Genomic DNA, 25,729 nt, shown 5'->3' with positions numbered 1-25,729 from the left:
CACAGAAAAATGAAAAATGTCGACCTGCAAAAAAAACTAGACAAACTTAGACAAAATAACAACACAGACAACACAGAAACATGGATAAAAAACCTATCTGACTGATCCTTAACAGACAATGAAACCGTCTTAGTAAGAAGATTAAATTACAACTTCCAGGATGAGGACAAGAAAGATTTCTTAGCAGCATTAGAAACAACACTGAAAGACAACCAACTCACAGAGGAAACCCAGCAAACCCTCAGACAGTCGCACCAATGTTAAACAGGAAAAAGGAAGGAAACACACTCTATACACAAGAAAGAAAAGCACTAGAAGGACTAAAAAAACAGATAAAAACATTGTTATCCTACTTGCAGGCAAAGGACACTTGACAGTCATTTTAAATCAAAGAGACTACATTGAAAAACCAAATGCACTACTTGCAAATACCAATACTTACCAACAAGTAGCGATAGACTCAACCCCACAACTAGAAAACTGAATCACAGCCCTACTCAAAAACCTTCAGAAATCTGGAAAACTAAATTAAGACTCACTTCCCAAAAATGAAACCAGACAGATCCAACACACCACGCTTCTGCAGAGTACCCAAAACTCACAAACCAGGAGCCCCCCCCCTCAGACCCATAATCTCGCTACCTTGAACACCAACTTACAGATTGGCCAAGCAGCTACATCAAAGGCTAACACACTCAGTAGAAGACTCACGCCACTCCGTCCACTCCACCCAAGAATTCCTGAAGATCAACAAAGACACCAAGATAGAAGAGGATGATGTAACAGCCCTGTTCACATCCATCAGCATCAACTTGGCCAAGGAAACATTGACTAAATATTAGAAGAACCAAAGACACATACACCAAACACCACCAACTTCATCAGCAAGGACAGTATTGTCAGTGGATATATGTCCTACCACCCACTTCACCTTCAACAACAAAACCTACAGACAAACCAACGGAACATCCACGGGATCTCGAATATCAGGGTTTCTTAGCAGAGGTAGTAATGCAGAAACTTGAACAAACAGCTCTGCCAACCATCCAACCCGAACTTTGGGTCCGCTATGTGAATAACACATTTGTCATCACTAAACAAAACAAATTAGGGGAAACCTTCAAGACCATCAATAATACCCTTACTGGTATAAAATTCTCTAAAGAGGAGGAAAACAACAACAAACTGCCATTCCTAGATGTCACAGTAATGTGAACAGCCATTGGGGAACTTCAAACCAGCCTCTACAGGAAAACAACACATAAGGGCCAAATAATGAACTACAGAAGCAAACATCCCAACATCCACAAATGAAGCTGCATTTGAACATTATTTCAATGAGCCACCACACACTGCAGCACTGAGGAACTATGAACAGCAGAGGAAAATCACCTCAATAGTGTATTCAAAAAGAATGAGTACCCAATGAACACAGTCCGCCGATTTCTCAGCAACAAACCCAAATAAGCAGACAAAACACATCCAGAAACCCTGGCCACTCTCTCCTACATCAAAAACATCTCGGAAATGACTGCCAGACTACTCAAATCCCTTGGAACCATGATAGCCCACAAACCCACCAACACACTAAAAGAGCAGCTAATGAACTTGGAAGACACCATACTGACAAAACGCAAAACAAATGTAATTTACAAAATATCTTGTAAGGACTGTAACAAACACTATATTGGACAAACTGGCAGAAAACTAACCACCAGGATACATGAACATCAACTAGCCACAAATAGACATGACCCATTCTCACTAGTATCCTTCCATACAGATAAGGAAGGATACCACTTCAACTGGGACAACACATCCATCCCAGGACAAGCCAAAGAGAGACACGCGCGAGAATTCCTAGAAGCATAGCACTCCAACCAGAAATCTATCAACAAACACATTGACTTGGATCCCATTTACTACCCCCTGAGAAAAAGAACAGAAAATGACATCACCAGAGGGAATGACATGACCAACCCAAGGAAACTAAAACACATAAATAAAAAGCGGGCGGTACCACCAGTGCTTCATTCGGAGTCTCACTGATGATATTACCAAGTAGGGTGACAAAACATCTGAAAACGAACCTTCCAGCTCAGTGAGCAAACCTACATCCAGAACATCAACATGAGCTACAAATCTTCTTAAAACTCACTAACACCTGCGCTGATGTCCTTTTTCAGAATTCAGTGTCAGAAGTTTTCTCAAATAAGTTGTGAAGTGCCCTGAGACATTTTACCGTATTGAACTTGTCATATAAATACTAGTTGTTGTTGTTATGTGATGAGTCTTGACTTGAAGATGATGTGTGTGTGTTTGTGTGTGTGAGGGAGAGAGAGAGAGAGAGAGAGAGAGATAGAGACAGACTGAGATAGAGACAGACAGCATGTGCGTTTGTGTGAGACAGAGAGCCTGTTTGAGTGCGTGTGTTTGTGTGGGTGGGTGGGTGAGTGAGTGAGACTGGGATAAAGGCTGTGTAGAACTCCAAATCAGTCATATTTTTCAGACATTTCAAAGGGCCAACAGCAGATGGTACAGCCAGAATGTGACTCTGATATAATTTGGAAGAAGGTTTTGCTGTAAGCTGACAGATTCCATCATTCCTGGGCTTCATTCTCTTGAGCATTCCTTTGTTGGCTGTACCTGAGAGCGGAACCTTCCCCTACTGAGATGGGTCATGGAAGCTGCTGAGGGGAATGTCATTGTCTGGGATGGAATCATGGAATACCACTGCCATGTCCTCACCACCACAGAATTCAAGGTCCCATTGTCCTTCCTAACTCACCAACAATGGAGACCCGGAAGTGGTCAATCAGAGACCACGTCAGCAGCTCTTTGAGGGTGCTGTACCTGAGTGTTTGACCAGGTACTTTCCCTCGGATTCATCATCGCTGTCCCAGTACCTGACTGGAGCAGAAAGCCCACAGAGCGACCAACCAAAGATCCGAGGGACCTAAGACCCAGTGAGCTGCCTGTTACTATGCCTGCTACTCTACTTCAGTCAAAAACTGGAAGAATATGCCCTTAGTATTTTGAACAGAAACAATGTTTTCACAGTAAGATCTAAAAAACAACGGACTGAGAGGTTTTTTTAGCTTTTGTTTGTTTTTTTAATTCTTCAGATTAAGGGAACAAAGGGTATGGGGAGGAAGTGGGAGCAGGGGACTGAGTTGGATGGTCGGCCAGGATCATATTGAATGGTGGAGCAGGCTTGAAGGGCTGAATGGCCTCCTCCTACTTCTCTTCTAATGTTCTAATGAATAAATCTAAAATTGAAAGCTAGTCTCTGTGATGGTGAGCATATAACCATCATCCATCTATCATTCATAAAAAGATGGTCTAGCAATATGCTCCTGGGAAGGAAATCTGCCATCATATCAGGTCTGGCCAAGCAAGGAACTGAGTCCAAGGGCAATGAGGGAATGGGCAATGAATGCTGGCATTGCCAGTGACGCCCCCATCCCATGTAAGAATAGAGAAAAGGAAATCTAGAATCTTCAGAATATTCCATCAAATTAGCTATAGGGCGCACAGAGAGGCAAGAGCAGAGGAAGGCCACTCAGCCCCTCGACGCTGCTCCAGTAAGATGAAGATTCTCCTTCACACCGCCCCTCAGGTAGCAGCAGGCGCTGGTTACCTGTCACTGAGCTGTCCAAATTGTCGAGGCTGGAACCCGGAGTGTGTGCGATACCCCGCAGAGGCCTGGCCAGCTCCAATGCTTCTTCCTCGTCCTCATCATCCTCATCCTCATCCGGGAGGTCCGTCTCCATATCAGAAATTAGCGTCCCGGAGATGTAGCCCAGGGGGAGTGCCGGGGCCTGAGGGGGGAGAGAGCTGCCCTGCATTTGCCTGCATTAGGAAAGAGCACAAGAGACATTTTTAAGGACAAGTACATTATCTTTACACAGACCCCAATACATCCTCAGACACAGTTTGTGGTAAACTCTAGCTTTACTCTAATGATGTAGTCTCATGTTCGGAAGTGTCATTTCTCAAGGCTGGAGCTGGATAGTTAGATGTTTAAACATCTGTCTGAATGTTTCCAAACTAGACATCAATGTCCTCTGTCTCCATCCCTTACCTCTGTCAATCAAAGAGATCACCCACACTGGCTCCAGAATTCAATATGATCATAGCAGATCTTCCAACTCAGTCCCCTGTTCCCCCTTGCTCCCCATACCCTTTGATGCCTTTAGCCTGAAGAATTATATCTAACTCCCAAAAAAATTCATTGTTTTGACCTCAACTCCATCCTATGACAGTGATTCCCTAAGGCTCACCACGCTCTGGGAGCAGAAATGTCTCTCATTTCAGTTGAAATGGCCGAATCCATTTCTTGAAACTGTGACCCCAGGTTAGCGTCATAGAGTCATAGAGATGTACAACACGGAAACAGACCCTTTGGTCCAACCTGTCCATGCCAACCAGATATCCCAAACCAATCTAGTCCCACCTGCCAGCACCCAGCCCATATCTCTCCAAACCCTTCCTATTCATATACCCATCCAGATGCCTTTTAAATGTTGCAATTGTACCAGCCTCCACCATTTCCTCTGGCAGCTTATTCCATACACGTACCACCCTCTGCGTGAAAAAGTTGCCCCTTAAGTCTCTTTCCCTTCTCACCCTAAACCTATGCCCTCTAGTTCTGGACTCCCCGGCCCCAGGGAAAAGACTTTGCCTACTTACCCTATCCATGCCCCTCATAATTTTGTAAACCTCTATAAGGTCACCCCTCAGCCTCCGATGCTCCAGGGAAAACAGCCCCAGCCTGTTCAGCCTCTCCCTGTAGCTCAAATCCTCCAATCCTGGTAACATCCTTGTAAATCTTTTTTGAATCCTTTTAAATTTCACAACATCTTTCCGATAGGAAGGAGACCAGAATTTCACACAATATTCCAACAGTGGTCTAACCAATGTCCTGTACAGCCATAACATGACCTCCCAATTCCTGTACTCAATACTCTGACCAATAAAGCCTTCTTCACTATCCTATCTACCTGGGACTCCACTTTCAAGGAGCTATGAACCTGCACTCCAAGGTCTCTTTGTTCAGCAACACTCCCGAGGACCTTACTATTAAGTGTATAAGTCCTGTTAAGATTTGCTTTCCCAAAATGCAGCACCTCGCATTTATCTTAATTAAATGCCATCTGTCACTCCTCAGCCCATTGACCCATCTGATCAAGATCCTGTTGTAATCTGAGTCAACCTTTTTCATGTACACTACACCTCCAATTTTGGTGTCATCTGCAAACTTCGTAACTATGCCTCCTATGTTCACATCCAAATCATTTATATAAATGATGAAAAGTCGTGGGTCCAGCGCCAATCCTTGTGGCACTCCACTGGTCACAGGCCTCCAGTCTGAAAAACAACCCTCTTCCACCATCCTCTGTCTTCTACCTTCGAGCCTGTTCTAGCTGGTTCTCCCTGTATTCCATGAGATCTAACCTTGCTAACCAGCCTAACATGGGGAACTTTGTCAAACACCTTACTGAAGTCCATATAGATCATATACTCTGCCCTCATCAATCCTCTTTGTTACTTCTTCAAAAAACACAATCAAGTTTGTGAGACATGATTTCCCACACACAAAACCATCTTGACTATCCCTAATCAGCCCTTGCCTTTCCAAATACGTGTAAATCATGTCCCTCTGGATTCCCTCCAACAACTTGCCCACCATTGACATCAGGCTCACTGATCTATCGTTCCCTGGCTTGTCCTTACCACCTTTCTTAAACAGTGGCACCATGTTTGCCAACCTCCAGTCTACCAGCAAATCACCTGTGATTATCGATGATACAAATATCTCAGCAGGACGCCCAGAAATCACTTCTCTAGCTTCCCACAGAGTTCTAGGGTACACCTGATCAGGATTTATCCACCTTTATGTGTTTCAAGACATCCAGCACTTCCTCCTCTGTAATATGGACATTTTTCAAGGTGTCATAATCTATTTCCCTACATTCTATATCTTCCATGTCCTTCTCCACTGTAAATATTGATGCAAAATATTCGTTTAGTATCTCCCCCATCTCCTGCAGCTCCACACAAAAGCCGTCTTGCTGATCTTTGAGGGGTCCTATTCTGTCCCTAGTTACTCTTTTGTCCTTAATGTATTTGCAAAATCCTTTGGATTCTCCTTAACATGATTTGTCAAAGTTATCTCATGTCCTCTCTTTGCCCTCCTGATTTCCCTCTTAAGTATACTCCTACTTCCTTTATCCTCTTCTAAAGATTCACTCGATCTATCCTGTCTATACCTTATATATGCTTCCTTCTTTTTCTTAACCAGACACTCAATTTCTTTAGTCATCCAGCATTCCCTATACCTACCAGCCTTCCCTTTCACCCGAACAGGAATATACTGTCTGTGGATTCTTGTTATCTCATTTCTGAAGGCTTGCCATTTTCCAGCCATCCCTTTACCTGCGAACATCTGCCCCAAATCAACTTTTGAAAGTTCTTGCCTGAAACCATCAAAATTAACTTTCCTCCAATTTAGGACTTCAACTTTTAGATCTGGTCGATCCTTTTCCATCACTATTTTAAAACGAATAGAATTATGGTTGCTGGCCCCAAAGTGCTCCTCCACTGACACCTCAGTCACCTGCCCTGCCTTATTTCCCAAGAGTGGGTCAAGGTTTGCACCTTCTCTTATAGGTACATCCACACACTGAATCAGAAAATTTCCTTGTACACTCTTAACAAATTCCTCTCCATCTAAACCCTTCACACTATGGCAGTCCCAGTCTATGTTTGGAAAATTAAAATCCTCTACCATAACCATCCTGTTATTCTCACAGATAGCTGATATCTCCTTACAAATTTGTTTCTCAATTTCCCTCTGACTGTTAGGGGGTCTACAAAACAATCCCAATAAGGTGATCATCACTTTCTTATTTCTCAGTTCCACCCAAATAACTTCCCTGGATGTATTTCCAGGAATATCCTCCCTCAGTACATGTGTAATGTTATCCCTTATCAAAAACACCACTCCCCCTCCTCTCTTGCCCCCCTTTCTATTCTTTCTATGGTATTTGTATCCTGCAATATTAAGCTGCCAGTTCTGTCTATCCCTGAGCCATGTTTCTGTAATTGTTATGATATCCCAGTCCCATGTTCCGAACTATGCTCTGTGATCATCTGCCTTCCCTGTTTGGCCTCTTGCATTGAAAGAAATGCAGTTTAATTTATCAGTCCTACCTTGTTCTCTGCTTTACCCCTGCCTGCCCTGACTGTTTGACTCACTTCTGTTCACAACTGTGCCAGTACAATATTGTTCTCTTTCCTCAGTTTCCCTGGATCCAACCCCCGCCACTTTTCTAGTTTAATTCCTCCTGAGCAGCTCTAGAAAATTTACCTGCCCTTCATAAAGCCATGGTCTGTAATTCCCAGGATTAACCCTATCCCCTTTCTTGAACAAGGGAATAACATTTGCCACCCTCCAATTATCTGGCACCACTCCAGCAGACAGTGAGAATGCACGATCATCACCAAAGGTACAGCAGTCTCTTCCCTCACTTCCTGCAATACCTTGGGTATATCCCATCTGGCCCAGGGGACTTGTCTATCCTCCATGATTTTCAAAATTTTCAGCCCATCCTCCTCCTTAACATCAACCTGTCCGAGCAGATCAGCCTGGATCACGCTGTCCTCAGAAACAACAAGGTCCCTCTCACTAGTGAAAACTGAAGCAAAATATTCATTAAGGACCTCCCTTACCTACTCAACTCCAGGTGGAAGTTCCCTTCCCTATCCCTGATCAGCCCTATCCTCATTCCTCACATAAATGGGGAATGCCTTTGGGGTTTCCTTAATGCTTCCCGCTTTTGCTATTTCATGTCCCTTCTATCTCTCCAAAGTCCATTCTTCAGTTCCTTCCTGGCTACCTTGTAATCCTCTTGAGCCCTGTCTGATCCTTGCCTCCTCAACCCTTAGGGCGGCACGGTGGCACAGTGGGCGGCACGGTGGCACAGTGGTTAGCACTGCTGTCTCACAGCACCAGAGACCTGGGTTCAATTCCCGCCTCAGGCGACTGACTGTGTGGAGTTTGCACGTTCTCCCCGTGTCAGCGTGGGTTTCCTCCGGGTGCTCCGGTTTCCTCCCACAGTCCAAAGAGGTGCGGGTCAGGTGAATTGGCCATGCTAAATTGCCCGTAGTGTTAGGTAAGGGGTAAATGTAGGGGTATCGGTGGGTTGCGCTTCGGCGGGTCGGTGTGGACTTGCTGGGCCGAAGGGCCTGTTTCCACACTGTAAGTAATCTAATCTAAAACCCTTAAGTAAGCTTCCTTCATCCCCTCGACTAGATATTCTACATCCCTTGTCACCCAAGGTTCCTTCACCCTACCAGCCCTTCCTTGCCTCAGTGGGACAAACCTGTCCAGCACTATCAGCAAGTGCTTCATAAACAATCTCCACATTTCTGTCGTGCATTTTTCCGAGAACATCTGTTCCCAATTTATGTTCCAGAGTTCCTGCCTAATAGCATTGCAATTTCCCCTCACCCAACTATATACATTCCCATACCATCTGCTCCTACCCCTCTCTAAGGCTATCACAGAGGTCAGGGAGTTGTGGTCACTATCACCAAAATGTTCTCCCGCCCAGAAATCCAACACCTGGCCTGGTTCGCTGTCAAGCACCAAATCCAATGTGGCCTCTCCTCTAGTTGGCCTATCTACATTCTGCGACACACCCAACAAAAACTTTCCATCCACACTATTTGCACTAAGAAAGTTCCAATCACCTTTAGGGAAGTTGAAGTCACCCATGGCAACAACCCTGTTACTTCTCCACTTTTCCAAAATCTGCCTCCCAATCTGTTCCTCCGTGTCTCTGTTGCTACTGGGGGGGTCTGCAGAAAACTCCCAATAAAGTGACTGCTCCTTTCCTGCTTCTGACTTCTAATTAGGGGTGTTGCCTCTTGGCAGAGATAGTAGCAGCCTTGTAAAAATGTGAGTAGGATACAACAAACTGAGATGAGTGGCACAGAAAGTAGAGACTGTGTTGAAAATAGCCATCACAAAATGTTTACATCTGTTAGATATAATGGCGTACTGCATTCTAAATTATTGAGGTGTAACATGGAGACAGGAAGTTCCTGGGCTACAGACAGGTTCTGCTATGTAGTCTATTCAGTTTGTACACAAGTTGGAACACAATATAAAGGAGCTGTTCGTAAGTATGGGAAATGTTCATATGTTAGGTCTTTACAACTACAGCCCTGTATGAATTGAGTACCTTGGTACGAGCGTTCACAATCTGACATTCGTAAGTCAGGGACCACCTGTAAGTAGCCCACAGATTGTGCAAATTCAGAGGCCCTTTCATAGGAGAAATCTTGATGTTACAGCAAAGTGAAAGAATATAGTCGTTACAGTAAATGTTTGCAGGGCCGTGTGGAAATGTCAGGGCTGACTGGGTACCTCTTGCATCAGCAAGATGGGCCAGTTGGCCTTTCTCGGTGCTGTATGATAATATGATAATTGTTTTCTCTGTGAGGGATGGAAGCCGAAAAAGTAAGTCATTAATGGGCCCAGTGGTTTAAAAAGCCTCACTTGACATACACAGGCCATTGATTAGTAACAACATTGGTTCTCATTCACAAGCAGTAATTTAGTTTTCAGGTTACTGCTAATAAAATTTAATCTGTGCAAACGCAAGGTTACAGTGCGCAAAAAAGAAATAATTGCAGGCAAGGTAATGCTGGGTAATCAGGATTACCAACTTAATGGTCTCCATTAGTGAATTAAAGTCTGTAAAACTGAGATCTCAGCCTTAGATAACCACATTCTCGTGTGCTCGCTGAGTTCTGGCGGGCAATAAAACTTCGCTGTGCTGTGCTAAGTATTTTAAGTTACTCAGTATTCTGTTTCGGAGAAAAGTTGGGGAGTTTTCCTTTGGTGGCCTGGGCCAGTATTTGTCTGTCAGCATAAACTCTGACATGGAGTAGTTGGCCCGAATGGCTTTTGCTGGGTATATTTGCAGGAATGGGGATTGGAGCCACTGCTTCCACTTAAAAGGTTTGCATTGCATTATGTGTATTAATACACTTCGAGGAAACCAGCTTTGTTGTAAGCTCAAGCCACTTTCAGTACCTGTGTTTTTTACGAAGTATACTGTTTAAAAGTTCATCTCATGTTTTCAAACTGCTGAGTTTAAAATTATAATATTGATATAAAACACAATTTCATGACCCAGATGGACAGCAAGTGTTAACTGAGCATGGTTGCAAACAGAAGGTGATTCTTCTGTCCAAATGGCGATAGTAAACTCAGGAGAACCGTAAACTTGGGGAATAGAGTGTGGAACTCCAAAAGGACATTGACAAGATGGTGCAGTGGGCAGGTACATGGCAGGGGAGGTTTAATGCAGTAAAGTGTGCAGTGATGCATTTGCTCAGAAGAACAATGACAGACAACATAGAATAGGAGGTACAATTCAAAAGAGGGTTCAGGAGTAGAGGGACCTGGGTGTAAAAACCAAAAGAACTGTGAATGCTGGAAATTATAAAAACATAAAAAGAAATTTCTGGGAAAGCTCTGCCAGCAGCCCTGGAGAGAAATCAGAGTTAACATTTCAGGTCCGGTGACCCTTGCTCAGAACTGGGTGTCTATGTGCACAGATCACTGAAGGTGGCCGGATGGGTAGAGAGTGCACACGGTGTTCTCAGCTTTATTAATAGGGGCACAGAGCACAAGGGTAAGGAGGTGATGCTGAACTTGTACAAGACACCTGTTAGACCTCAGCTGGAGTCCTGTGTACAGCTGTGGGTGCCACATTATAGGAAAGGTAGGAATACATCAGAGAGAGCAATTTACAGGAACAGTTCGAGGAATGAGAACTTTACAGCTCTGACGATAGATTGAGGAAGTTGGGACTGTTCTCCTCAGACACCGGGAGATTTAGTAAAGGTTTTCAAAACCATGAGGCAGCTGGACAGAGATGCTGGGAGGTACTGTTCGTGCTCATAAAAGGAACAAGAATGAGAGGGCAGAGATTTAAAGTGATGGACAAACGAAACAAGGGTGACGTGGGAGAAAACTTTCTTTCACGCAGCAACTAGCTAGGATTTGGAATGTTTGGAAATATGGTGGAGGCAGGATCAGTTGAGGCTTTCAAGAGAGGCATTGGATGGTTATTTGGAGAGAAGGGAGATGGAGAATTGACAGGAGATTGACATGAAGTAACAGAACCGGTGCAGGCACAATGGGCCGAACAGCCTACTTCTTTGCTGTAACAATTCTGCTGGCCCTTTGAAGGGTCTTGAGGACAATGCCCACTGAAGGAACGTGCTCTCCGGAACATTCTGAGCTCACCATGCTTGCCGTGAGATGTCAAAGTGGTAGGCCCGGCTAATCTCATCGAGATGGGCTTGTAGCATCGGCTGCATCTCCTCACGGGGTGAAGGGGTAAGGGTGGCCGTCGACTGTTGGCCAAAGGAGATGGCAGGCGAGGAGGCGATCCCGCGGACTGGCGGCGTTGGCACACGGTCATCCTCTTCCTCTAGCTCGTCCTCCATGCCCTGGTGCAGGTAACTCTTCACAGGGGGCGGGGCGCACCAGCCATCACTGTCATAGCTAAGGGTGGGGTGTCAGAGAAACACAACGGTCAGGTCAGCACCAAGGCCGGACTACAACAACAACAACAACAACCTGCCTTATGTGGCAGTCAAAATCCCTCCTCCTCCTCCCAAAACAATTCATAGGAGCTGAGATGTCACCTTTTTCTTAATAAAAACTTAAGTTATCCCGAGAATGGCCTACTGTCAAGGAAAGGCCGCCAGTATTCTCACAGATCCATCCCACCCTGGCAATGTTTTTCCACAACCTCTACCATCGGGGAGAAGGTACAGAAACCTGAACACACGCACCAGCCGGTTTCGTAACAGCTTCTGCCCTGCTGTTGTCAGAATACTGAATGGACTCACAAACTCTTAACATTCGCCTGTACCTGTGGTTTTGTTTTTGTCGCTGTTTACCTATTATTTACTGTCTATGCTACTTCACTCTGTGGTCCGTCTGTATTGCTCACAAGACAAACCTTTTCACTGTGCCTCGGTAAATTCAATGTGACTGGAAAGTAGTTCTGGGTTTTACATATTAATGAATCGAAACCTGCAACCCATTCTAAAAGATTGAAAGTCTTAACAGCAATCTCGGTTTGTTCAATATGTTATTTCAGTTGCATGACACTGAGACCTTTTGCTACAGGTTCTGTGTCCCATGATCCTGCTCCACAGCTACCTGCTGAAGGATCAGTACTCTGAAAGTTAGTGCTTCCAAATAAACCTGATGAATATGACCTGGTGGTTGTGTGATTTTAAAATTAATTCACAGGAGAGTAGTTTGAGACTGCCATGATCAGACATGGGGACAGGTGATTGAAAGCTTAGACAAAGAGGAAGTGCCTTTAAGGCTTTGCAAGACCAGAAGTAACAGCAGCAGGGAGACAGCATTCAGCCCACTGAGACTGCTCGAACATGGCACATGATCATTGGTTAATCTTGAGTTTAAACCCTTCCCCTTCCTCACATCCCCCTTCACTTCCCCAAGACAGGTCAATAATCACAGCTTTAACTATACGCAATGACAGAGCAGTCACAACTCTCTGGGGCACGTGGAGAATTCCAAAGATCCACATCTCTCCGAGTGAAGTGATTTGTTTCACTCCAGTCCCAAGTGATTGGCTCCTTATCCGGAGACTGTGTCCTTGGGTTTTCAATCCCCTGATCAACAGAAACAATCTTCTGTCCTCTCAAACCCCCATGTGCCTTTCAATATGACTGCCTCTCATTTGTCTAAACTCCTGAGAATCTCCTCCCAATCTACTCAGCATCTTATCATAGATCACGGAGAACAACTTAATGAACACTGCATTGCACCAAGGCATGGTGTCTATCCATTACTTATTTTAAAACCTGTTTTCTTGAGAAATTGGAACACCTGTACACTCAGATTCTTCAGTCAGACTCCATCTGGACCGTGACTTTCCCAAGAACAACACAGAAACATAGAAACTAGGAGCAAGAGGAGGCCATTCGGCCCTTCGAGCCTGCTCCATCATTCAATGGCTGATCCTGGCTGATTGTCCAACTCAGTCCCCTGCTCTTGCTTTTTCCCCCATACCCTTTGACCCCTTTAACCCTAATAGGACTGTTTTCATTGGAGCTCAGGAGGTTGAGAGGCAAGCTGATCAAAGTTTATAAAATAATGAGAGATACAGATAGCTTATGCCTGAAACGTCGACTCTCCTGCTCTTTGGATGCTGCTTGACCTGCCGTGCTTTCCCAGCACCACACTTTTTGACTCTGTGGGTGAAGACATTTCTCCGCACCTCAGTCCAAAATGGTCTACCTCATATCCTTAGACTGTGACCCTCTGACTTCGATAAAACCTTCTCTTTGCCCTTCCAAAATTTTAGCACGGCTTACTTTGCCTGCTTTGAAATTAATTTTACCCACTCTGTAGGTATGATACTATATTCCAAACATTTGGTGTCTGTTTTGGTTTTATACCACCTGCAGTTACCTGTCTGTGATTTAACACTTTTGGTCTCATTGAACAATCTCCAGTGAAGTCATTAAAATTCATAATCTGGGAGAAGCCTAATGTATTAAACTGCGTGTGGTGCTGAGATGGTGCTTTATCGGAATGAATCAAGGCATAACCCTGTCTCACACATCCCTAATATTAAAGAGCCTTTTGTCAGTGACCCCCTCCATTCATAGTGACCAAGGTTCAGCTCAAATACACTTTGGATAATTGATTCGTTGGAAGTGAAAATCAACAGATTCTGAGTGTTTTAATTTAATTATTGAGTGATCTCTTTGCATTATGAAGCGGGAGAACATTTGAGGCTCACTACCTGTGATCTTTTAGATGCTTATCACAGCAACTCCCTTTAATAGGAAGGCAAGTTATTAAAAATTGACAGCACAGAAAAAGGCCATTTGGTCCACTATGCCTGGGTTAGCTCTTTGGCTGAGCTATTCAGTAGTTCCCTCTCCCTTTGATCTTTCCCCAGATAAGAACAACAAAGCAAGGAACACTTCAACAGCACCTACCTATCCCACAACCACAACCTCCTCGGTGCATTGAACAGTTGTCAGACCGTATAGAAGCAAATTAGGCCATTCAGCCCATCAAGTCCGATCTGTCATTCAATCATGGCTTATATGTTTCTCAACTCCTTTCTCCCCATAACCCTGGATCCCCTTTATTAATCAAGAACCTGTCTATCTCTGTCTCAAATACACTCAATAACTTGGCCTCCACAGCGCTTTGTGGCAATGCATTCCACAGAATCACCACTCTCTGGCTGAAGAAATTCCTCCTCATCTCATGGTGGCACAGTGGTTAGCACTGTTGCCTCACAGCGCCAGAGACCCTGATTCAATTCCCACCTCAGGCGACTCTCTGTGTGGAGTTTGCACATTCTCCCCGTGTCTGCGTGGGTTTCCTCCGGGTGCTCCAGTTTCCTCCCACAGTCCAAGATGTGCAGGTTAGGTAAATTGGCCATGCTAAATTGCCCGTAGTGTTAGGTGTAGGGGAATGGGTCTGTGTGGGTTGCGCTTCGGCGGGTCGGTGTGGACTTGTTGGGCCGAAGGGACTGTTTCCACACTGTAAGTAATCTAATCTAAAGGGTCTTGCTTTCACCCCAAGGTTGTTCTAAAAAATGAAAAGGTGCATTTTGTCAAAGTTTTACATCTTAGACTCATCAGAAGAACTTTCAAGAATATTCCTTCACATCTGAAAACAACACTTGCACTGTGAGAGAATAGTGCTGATTACATGGTGTTTGGACTCTGATTGGTAGAGGTATTCTCATGCTGAATGCACCTGTGAATAGCGATTGACAGTTAACTGCCAGGCACATTGGTTCCAACTGGCATTGCCCTGAGAAATGAACTTGTGAATGGCTGTTACTTATTATATTGAGTTGAAGCAGTGCGTGCATGTAGCCTTTCTATCTACAAAGATAGAATACTTATCAATTATTTATTATGCACAATGTATGAATATTCATAGCTTCCAGAACACACGTGCGTCCCACTGTGAATGTGACTGATAATCCTAAACTGCTCCATCAGCATTAACAGGTGCACACACAATGGCAATGACTCTACCAATCAGAATCCACTTGACTACTAATCAGCTCTCACCTTTCATGAAGTATAAAAGACGGTTTTGAATTGGTATTCTTGTGAAGTGTCCTGATGAAAATATGATGCAAGACAAAAGGCTTCGACACAACATGTATTTTTCAGGAATAACTAAGTTCTCTACTGACCAAATGACTATTTCTATGTAACTTGAGTGACTGAAGTTTATCGCTGTCCTCAATATATCTTTAAAAATTCCAAAAGAAACTGAGAAATGATACAAAAGGCAACTGAGGATTAGAAGTTGAATTAGGTACAGAAAGCAAAATAAAAAGAATGAAAAGTGCAATTAAGGGAGATGGAAAAATAAAGTTAGAATTAGGAGAAGTTACAGTAAGGATCTTAGGTTGTCCACAATTTGATACATCTTTAAAATCAGGCTGCATGCTTGAGACAGAGAAAAAGAACAATACAGCACAGGAACAGGCCCTTCAGCCCTCTAAGCCTGTGCTGCTACATTTTGCCCTTCCATACTAAAACTGCCTTCCCTTACAGGATCCATATCCCTCTATTCCCTTCCTATTCATGTCTTTGTCCAGCTGCTTTGTGGATGCTGCTATTGTATCTGCTTCTACCACAACCTCTAGCAATGCATTCCAGGCACTCACCACCCTTTGTGTGAAAATCCTGCCTCACACATCTCTCTTTTAAACCTCCCCCCTCTGCACCTTGAACCTGTGCCCCCTAGTAATTGATCCTCCATCCTGGGAATAAGCCTCTTACTTTCCACTCCATCCACATCATTCACAATCTTGTAAACTTCTATCAAGTTGCTTCTCAACATCCTGTGTTCTAGTGAAAACAAACCCAATCTATCCAACCTTTCTTCATAGCTAAAATCCCCCATACCAGGCAGCAACCTGGTAAACTTTTTCTGTCCCCTCTCTGAAGCATCTGCATCTTTCTGGCAGTGTGGTGACCAGAACAGTATGCAATATTCCAGGTGTGGTCTAACTAAAGTTCTATAAAGATGCAGCATAACTTGTCTATCAATGCCCCTTCCAATGAAGGCATGCATGCTATATGCCTTTATTTCTACCTTATCTATCTGCGCTGCCACCTTCAGTGCTCTGTGAACCTGCACACCCAGGTCCCTCTGCATATCAATACTCCTAGGGGTTCTGCCATTCACTGTATACAGTTTCAATTGTTCCCTTTCTGGGGCACAATGGCTTTGCAGGAATGGAGATCTTATCATTAAAATGGTCCTTCCTTGCAGTGTTAAGTACCAGCCGTAACTTTCAATAAGTTTCTTCATGAAATTGAACCATACAGATGCAAAAATGTTTATGAACACTCTCTGGTGTAATTGAGGGTGAGTTAGAACTTTCACCCAGCTAAAGCGCAGGAGTGCAAATTGTGTAGTGGATTGTGACAACTCGACACACATACTATCCCTCCCAGAGACGGCTGGCTTAATTTATACACTCCATGTGCCATTAGACCTCCGTGATATTTTCCCAGCCAACTCTGATTTCTTAAGAGCTGTTTTGTTCTAAGAAAGTCATCTTCACGTTGACGAGGATAAAAACAGAGAGGGAACAGAGGAGACACAGATGGCAGTCATTTACCCCAGGTTTCTAACCACAGGGTTGGGTAAGTTATCTGTGTAATTTCTAGGAACAATTGGAATCCCTGTGTGATCCAACAAAATGATTTCACTCACATCAGTGGGAAATATCAAAGTCTCTAATTTGCTTAATTACAAAAGAAGGAAAGACTTGCAATCCCCAGCCTGGGGCCATTAGTTTGTTTGCTGTTTGCTTTTTGAAAATAGGAAGAAAGGATAGGGCGATCAGTTAATGACAATCAGTCCCTTCAGTTCTCGGTGTGGTCTGCTTTAGGAGAACCCGATGATAGGGACATTGGAAAGGGTAAACCGTGAAGATTTGAGACGGGAAATGTGCCCAGTCTAGCAGGCATGATCTGCCAATCCCACTGATTACATTAGCCCCAGTAATGTGAGGAGTTGCCAAGACAACTAATATAATTTAGCATGGTTGCATAAAGATCACACTACAGACTTGCAACAACATATACTGGTAGAGTAGATCACAGTAAACCATCTGTAAACTTCACTTAACAGATTCTGTTCAAATCCAGTTCATTTTATCAGTGAGCAGACATAGTTCTGACTCCCACAACCTCTGGAGCACTGCTGTAGCCTGAGGCAAGGATGTGGCTATTGCTGTTCTCAATTCCAAAAACTCTCTGTTAGCTCTGTAACCATTTGGAAGCTTCACTTCATTCATTCTCATCTGGTCAGGTCCTAGTATGGGTTAGATACAAATAGAGAGTAAACCTCCCTCTGCACTGTCCCATCAAACACTCTGAGACAGGTACAGCATGGTTAGGTACAGAGTTAAGCTTCCTCCACTCTTTCAAACTGAAGATGTCTCTACACTTTAAAGCTGAAAGTAAAACCGCCTTGACACTATCCGCATCATACACTCCCAGGACAGCAACAGCACAGCGTTAGATACAGAGTAAAGCACTGGTAGAGGGTTTTAAGATTTGTAGCTCAACTTGATATTCTGGATGTAGATTTGCTCGCTGAGCTAGAAGGTTTGTTTTCAGACATTTTGTCATCATACCAGGTAACATCTTCACTGAGCCTCTGGACGAAGCACTGGTGGTGTAGCCCGCTTTCTCTTCAGGTGTTTGGGTTTCCTTGGGTTGGTGATATAATTTCTTGTGATGACATCATTTCCTATGGTGAAGTCATTTCCTGTTCTTTTCCACAGAGGATTGTAAATGGGATCCAAGTCAATGTGTTTGTTGATAGAGTTCCGGTTGGAATGCCATGCTCCTAGGAATTCTCGCACATGTCTTTATTTGGCTTGTCCTAGGATGGATGTGCTGTCCCAGTTGAATTGGTGTCCTTCCTTATCTGAATGTAAGGATACCAGAGAGAGTGGTAGATACTAATAGATGACATGACCCAGTCTCACTAATATCCTCACATACGTATGAGGAAGGACATCACTTCGACTGGGACAACACATCCATCCTAGGACAAATCAAACAAAGACACGCACGAGAATTCCTAGAAGCATGGCATTCAAACTGGAACTCGATCAACAAACACATTGACTTGGATCCCATTTACCATCTCCCACCCCCAAGGAAAAGAACACGAAATGACATCACCATAGGAAGTGACGTTACCACAGGAAATGACATCACCAACCCAAACATATAAAGAGAAAGCGGGCTACACCATCAGTGTTTCGTCTGGGGGCTCACCGAAGATGTTACCTAATATGGTGACAAAACACTCCCAGGACAGGGACAGCAGCGGGATAGATACAGAGTAAAGCTTGCTCTACATTGTCCCCGTTAAACACTCCCAGGCCAGGGACAGCACAAGGTTAGATACAGAGTAAAGCTCCCTCTACCCTGTTCCCCCATTAAACACTCCCAGAACAGGGTCAACATGGGGTTAGACAAAGAGTAAAGCTCTCTCTACACTGTCCCCATCAAACACTCTCAGGACAGGGACAGCACGGGGTTGGATACAGAGTAAAGCTCCCCCTACACTGTCCCCATCAAACACCCCCAAGTCAGGGACAGCACGGGGTTGGATACAGAGTAAAACTCTCTCTATACTGTCTCTAACAAACATTCCCATGAGTGAGGCAGAAGTGAAGACTGCAGATGTTGGAAATCAGAGTCTAGATTAGAGTGGTGCTGGAAAAGCACAGCAGGTCAGGCAGCATCCGAGGAGCAGGAAAATCAACGCTTCAGGCAAAAGCCCTTCATTAGGAATGAGGGCCTTCATTCCTGATGAAGGGCTTTTTGCCCAAAACATTGCTTTTCCTGCTCCTTGGACATTGCCTGACCTGCTGTGCTTTTCCAGCACCACCCTAATCTAGACTCCCATAGCAGAGACAGCACGGGGTTAGAAAATAAGAACAAAGGAACCCGGAGCAGGAGTATATCTTCTGTTCCTTCGAGCCTGCTCCACCATTCAATAAGATCTTGGCGGATCTTTTCATGGTCTCAGCTCCATTTACCTGCCCGTTCACCATAATGCTTAATTCCATGAGATACAAAGTAAAAGTCTCTCTACATTGTACCCCATGAAACACTTCCATGACAGGAACAACATAGGGTTAGATACAGAGTAAAACTCCCTTTATGCTGTCCCCTTCAAAAACTCTGAGGACATGTTATCTATTAAATCCTCTCCATGTTGTCCTTCGAAACACTCCTTGGTTGAGAGGGATTTGTATTGGAAACGGATATTTCACAACAATTGATGAATTGTTGACATTACCAAGTAGCTGGCAAATTGCATAAATGTCCCAGCTAAATGTCTGACAGTGTGGCTCACCCACAGTACTGTCCTGTGTTATGGACCAGGCCCGACCCATCAAACCATTTTTAAGCAGGTAGCCCAGAACCATAACTTTGTTATTTGTTTCATGTCAGTGTACAATGGATATTCCTGGAGTGAATTGGTTGGTCAGGCTGTCAAGTTTTAAACAAAAATAATTTATTTCCAAAATTATGGAATAAAACACAACAAACCAAAATTAGAATACCCAAATAACTTATCCTATCCAAACCTGACAGGCTGTCCTGTCTTAATGATGCTGTTCCGAAAATACTTGCAACAATCCCAATGTACAAATCCCCTTAGCGCAAAGAGGAAAAATGACTCAAAAAGCTGACGGATCTCGAAGTCAGCAGGGCAGAAGGAGGGGGAGAGAATCCAGTTTAAACTGTGACCCTGACTCAACTAACTCCCGAACTGAACTGATCTGCACACTTAGAGAGCTGGCCACAGCCCCTGGATTATACCAAGATTTTTAAATTAAAGACTTGAAAGCTTTCTGCCTGAAGTATTATCTGTTAGGTATAAAGAAAAGGGCCCCAATGAACCATCCAAACTTTAGACATGTGGAACCTTGGGTCATTTGGAATCTCTCTGAAAGAAATCAAGGACAACATCACATTATAAAAGGACTGTGTTTGTGACAACTGCAGTTGTCATCTTGCGGGAGAAGTTATGAAACATTGAGTTATGTTTCAGTTCAGTTACCAGTGGAATGCCTTCCCATAGTGACTTGTTATTGCTCAGCAGAATGAATAAGGAGGCTGCTTATACATGAGTGCCCCTTGTTTCTCTGTGGTTAATATGGTGAACTTTCACTGAATTCAGGCAAAATAAAAATGATGTTTATTTGAGAGAGGAAACAGCCCTCAGTGAGAAGTGCTTGCTCCAACAAAAGTTGCCAGAATCGACTTCACTTTGTGTAAAAAAAAGCAGCTGGGAGACATCACTGAAATGAACACAAACACAACCTCCTATGACCCTCACCAAGTTTCTATCTTGGCCAATATTTATCCTTCAACAAAACCAAAACAGCCTTGTTGCGATCAGATTGCTTTTTGTGGGATCTTGCTGTGCTCAGCGTGGCTGCCATACTTCCTATGATACAGCAGGAACTCCACCTCGCAGGGTATTTGATTGGTTGGCAAAGTCCTTCAGGGACAGCAAGTTGCTCCTTTTTTCTACATTCCCAATTAATTAACAGAAAGTTATAAAGATAGCGCGGATTCTGCAAATCTTCAAATATAACCTTTGTCAAATTGGAACACAACAAGGGAGGGAGGGATTGTTGAGTTGTCTGGGGTCCCTGGTTACCCCACTACCCCAGTCTAGAAGAGCTGTATTCCAATCTGAGTTCCACTCCTCAGGAACAAGGATGGCATTACAGAGTTCATTCATCCACACTTCTGATAGGGCTTAAGGGGAGCAAATTACACAACTTTGACTTTTTACCCTTGTGGGTGGAAATAAAAATCACTGGAAATACTCAGCACCTCGTCGAGAGACAGGCAGAGGTAAAGCTCCAACCTAGAGGTAAACTTGAAAGGGTTCAGAAAAGATTTACATCAATGATGCCAGGGTTAAGGGGTGGAGGCTGGTACAATTATAACATTTAAAAGACATCTGGATGGGTATATGAACAGGAATGGTTGAGAGGGATATGGGCCAAGTATTGACAAATGGGACCAGGTTAGGTTCCATCTGTTCAGCATGGACGAGTTGGACTGAAGAGTCTGTGTCCGTGCTGTACATCTCTATGACTCTATGACTATTCTTTAGATCTGAAAGGAGGTAGATGGATTTTAAAAAATGATGGACAGGGACGGGATGGAGGAGAGGAGAAATTAAGGTGAAGAGCATACTCGAAGGGCCGAATGACCTTCCCCTGCTCTTATGTTTCTAAGTAACAAAATACCATGGAATCTAAGATGGCCTAATGGTGTTATTGCTGGACTATTAACCCAGAGACTGAAGTAATGTTTTGGGGACATGGCAAATGGTGGAATTTGAATCCAAAAACAATCTAATGGCAAATGACGACTGATCTGAAAATGTGTTGCTGGTTAAAGCGCAGCAGGTCAGGCAGCATCCAAGGAACAGGAAATTCGACATTTCAGGCCAGAGTCCTTCATCAGGAAGGCCAGAGCCCTTCATCCATTCCTGGAGTGTGTTGTTGGTTAAAGCGCAGCAGGTCAGGCAGCATCCAAGGAACAAGAGATTCGACGTTTCGGGCCAGAGCCCTTCATCAGGAAGGCCAGAGCCCTTCATCCATTCCTGATGAAGGGCTCTGGCCCGAAACGTCGAATCTCTTGTTCCTTGGATGCTGCCTGACCTGCTGCGCTTTAACCAACAACACATTTTCAGCTCTGATCTCCAGCATCTGCAGTCCTCACTTTTTACTCAAATGACGACTGATGGCCATTGTCAATTGTTGGAAAACCCTATCTGGTTCACGAATGTTCTTCAAGGAAGGAAATCTGCCATCCTTACCTGGTCGGCGTGATTAGGAACGGGCAATAAAGTGACACCTACATCGCATGAACGAATAAGAAAAGAGGTAATGTTTGAGGTAAAGAAACAAAACGTTGCTGCAGAATAAGTGTTAATTGCTGAATAAATGGACAGCAATGCCTAAAATCAGAAGCGTGAAACAAAATTGCGACAGAAAGGAAAATCACAATGCAGGACCACGCTTGTGGTTTGGCGTTGAATTCCGTGTTGAATCTCAAAGGGTGACAAGAGATACAGCTGGGAGCTGACCACTCCCTCCACGACACAAGGCTCCAATGTCAATGTCAAGTGAGATACCATGAGGAGTGTTGAAGAAGGCCTTACCCGTTTTCCTGGTGGTCCATGATGTAGTGGTCCAGCTCTGTACCAGGGAGGGGCTGCACTGGGGGAGGTGGCAGGGGTACGTTGGACCAGTTGGAGCTGGCGTTCTTGTGGGGCTTGATGCTGCTTTTGTTTTTCTTCTTCTTCCCACCTTTTCCACCTGCAAAGTGTCACAAGAAATGGCGTCACTCTCCGGTGAGCTAGTCCACTCAGGAAATGCCTCCAGATCAAAGGTTGCCCTCCACGTGCACTCACGTTTACAAAACAGAAACAAGGCACTCGGTGTGCCACCCTCACCAACTCCATCCCCCCACTTTAACCCAACCCGTCAATACGTCCTTCCCTTCCGTTTTCCCCGAGTGTCTTAATCTCATTTATAATTAAATATGCATACATTCACTATTTCATGGGAGTGAGTTTCCACATTCTCCTTATTTCCTGGGTTAAAAATCATTCCTTCTGAATCCCTGATTGAGTTCACAAATGACGAATGGTTACAGTGACACAAGTGACAGCATCTCCTCCAGCTTCCTGCTAAAGCCCTTTCATCATATGGAGACAGTGGGGGACAGTGCAGTGTGAGGGACATGGGGACTGTGGGTGTGTGGGTGGGGACAGTGCAGGGTGTGGGACATGGGGATGGTGGGTGTGTGGGTGGGGACAGTGCAGGATGTGGGACATGGGGACTGTGGGTGTGTGGGTGGGGGACAGTGCAGTGCGAGGGACATGGGAACTGTGGGTGTGTGGGTGGGGGACAGTGCAGAGTGTGGGACATGGGGACTGTGGGTGTGTGGGTGGGGGACAGTGCAGAGTGTGGGACATGGGGACTGTGGGTGTGTGGGTGGGCACAGTGCAGAGTGTGGGACATGGGGACTGTGGGTGTGGGTGTGGGACAGTGCAGAGTGTGGGACATGGGGACGGTGGGTGTGTGGGTGGGGGACAGTGCAGAATGTGGGACATGGGGACGGTGGGTGAGTGGGTGGGGGACAGTGCAGAGCGTGGGACATGTGGACTGTGGGTGTGTGGGTGGGGACAGTGCAGGGTGTGGGACATGTGGACTGTGGGTGTGTGGGTGGGGACAGTGCTGGGTGTGGGACATGGGGACTGTGGGTTTGTGGGTGGGGGACAGTGCAGGGTGTGGGATGGGGACTGTGTGAACAGTGAAGGTAATACAGTCGGTATAAGTGTGAACAGCGAGGGTATGGCAGTCAGGGTAAGTGTGAACAGTGAGGGTAGTGCAGTCAGGGTAAGTGTGAACAGCGAGGGTAGTGCAGTCTGGGTGAGTGTGAACAGTGAGGGTAGTGCAGTCAGGGTAAGTGTAAACAGATAGGGTAGTGCCATCAGGATAAGTGTGAACAGTGTGGGTAGTGCAGTCAGGGTAAGTGTGAACAGTGAGAGTAGTGCAGTCAGGATAAGTGTGAACAGTGTGGGTAGTACAGTCAGGGTAAGTGCGAACAGTGTGGGTAGTGCACTCATGGAAAGTGTGAACAGTGAGGGTAGTGTAGTCAGGATAAGTGTGAACAGCAAGGTTTGTGCAGTCAGGGTGTGAACAGTGTGGGTAGTGTAGTCAGGCTAAGTGTGAACAGTGTGGGTAGTGCAGTCAGGGTAAGTGTGAACAGTGAGGGTAGTGCAGTCAGGGTAAGTGTGAACAGCGAGGGTTGTGAAGTCAGGGTAAGTGTGAACAGCGAGGGTTGTGGAGGCAGGGTAAGTGTGAACAGTGAGGGTAGTGCAGTCTGGGTAAGTGTGAACATCGAGGGTGGTGTAGTCAGGGTACGTGTGAACAACGAGGTTAGTGCAGTCCGGTAAGTGTGAACCGCGAAGGTTGTGAAGTCAGGGTAAGTGTGAACTGCGAGGGTTGTGCAGGCAGGATAAGTGTGAACAGTCAGGGTAGTGCAGTCAGGGAAAGTGTGAACAGCGAGGGTAGTGCAGTCTGGGTAACTGTGAACATCGAGGGTAGTGCAGTCTGGGTATGTGTGATCGGCGAGAGTAGTGCAGTCAGGGTAAGTGTGAACAGCGAGGGTAGTGTAGTCAGGCTAAGTGTGAACAGCGAGGGTAGTGCAGTCTGAGTAAGTGTGAACAGCGAGGGTAGTGCAGTCTGGGTAAGTGTGAACAGCGAGGGTAGTGCAGTCTGGATAAGTGTGAACAACGAGGGTTGTTTAGTCTGGGTAAGTGTGAACAGCGACGGTAGTGCAGTCAGGGTAAGAGGGAACAGTGAGGATAGTGCAGTCTGGGTAAGTGTGAACAGCGAGGGTAGTGTAGTCAGGGTAAGTGTGAACAGCGACGGTAGTGCAGTGAGGGTAAGTGTGAACAGCGACGGTAGCACAGTCCGGGTAAGTGTGAACAGCGACGGTAGTGCAGTCAGGGTAAGTGTGAACAGCGAGGGTAGTGCAGTCAGTGTGAGTGTGAACAGCGAGTGTAGTGCAGTCAAGGTAAGTGTGAACAGTGAGGGTAGTGCAGTCAGGCCAAGTAAAAACATTGTGGGTAGTGCAGTCAGGGTAAGTGTGAACAGCGACGGTAGTGCAGTCAGGGTAAGTGTGAACAGCGAGGGTAGTGCAGTCAGACCAAGTGTGAACAGTGAGGATAGTGCAGTCTGGGTAAGTGTGAACAGCGAGGGTAGTGCAGCCTGGGTAAGTGTGAACAGTGAGGTTAGCGCAGTCAGGGTAAGTGTAAACAGATAGGGTAGTGCCATCAGGATAAGTGTGAACAGTGTGGGTAGTGCAGTCAGGGTAAGTGTGAACAGTGAGAGTAGTGCAGTCAGGATAAGTGTGAACAGTGTGGGTAGTGCAGTCAGGGTAAGTGTAAACAGATAGGGTAGTGCCATCAGGATAAGTGTGAACAGTGTGGGTAGTGCAGTCAGGGTAAGTGTGAACAGTGAGAGTAGTGCAGTCAGGATAAGTGTGAACAGTGTGGGTAGTACAGTCAGGGTAAGTGCGAACAGTGTGGGTAGTGCACTCATGGAAAGTGTGAACAGTGAGGGTAGTGTAGTCAGGATAAGTGTGAACAGCAAGGTTTGTGCAGTCAGGGTGTGAACAGTGTGGGTAGTGTAGTCAGGCTAAGTGTGAACAGTGTGGGTAGTGCAGTCAGGGTAAGTGTGAACAGTGAGGGTAGTGCAGTCAGGGTAAGTGTGAACAGCGAGGGTTGTGAAGTCAGGGTAAGTGTGAACAGCGAGGGTTGTGGAGGCAGGGTAAGTGTGAACAGTGAGGGTAGTGCAGTCTGGGTAAGTGTGAACATCGAGGGTGGTGTAGTCAGGGTACGTGTGAACAACGAGGTTAGTGCAGTCTGGTAAGTGTGAACCGCGAAGGTTGTGAAGTCAGGGTAAGTGTGAACTGCGAGGGTTGTGCAGGCAGGATAAGTGTGAACAGTCAGGGTAGTGCAGTCAGGGAA

At 45.2% G+C, this 25,729-nt stretch overlaps 1 protein-coding gene across 8 annotated transcripts in view; it reads right to left on the bottom strand.

The window, feature by feature from the left end:
- Positions 1 to 25,729, bottom strand: part of robo2 (roundabout, axon guidance receptor, homolog 2 (Drosophila)) — an 895,654-nt gene that overhangs the window by 41,617 nt on the left and 828,308 nt on the right. For all 8 annotated transcript variants that reach the window (XM_060833859.1, XM_060833864.1, XM_060833863.1 and 5 more), the window contains exons 22-24: positions 22,349 to 22,505; positions 11,330 to 11,590; positions 3,641 to 3,852 (exon numbers count right to left, since the gene is read on the bottom strand). In XM_060833859.1, the coding sequence (XP_060689842.1) occupies positions 3,641 to 3,852; positions 11,330 to 11,590; positions 22,349 to 22,505 (630 nt within the window). The remainder of the gene's footprint in view (positions 1 to 3,640; positions 3,853 to 11,329; positions 11,591 to 22,348; positions 22,506 to 25,729) is intronic.

This window comes from Hemiscyllium ocellatum, chromosome 12 (assembly GCF_020745735.1).
Source record: "Hemiscyllium ocellatum isolate sHemOce1 chromosome 12, sHemOce1.pat.X.cur, whole genome shotgun sequence".
Taxonomy (NCBI): Eukaryota; Metazoa; Chordata; class Chondrichthyes; order Orectolobiformes; family Hemiscylliidae; genus Hemiscyllium; species Hemiscyllium ocellatum.
This window is presented reverse-complemented; position numbering and strand designations above follow the sequence as displayed.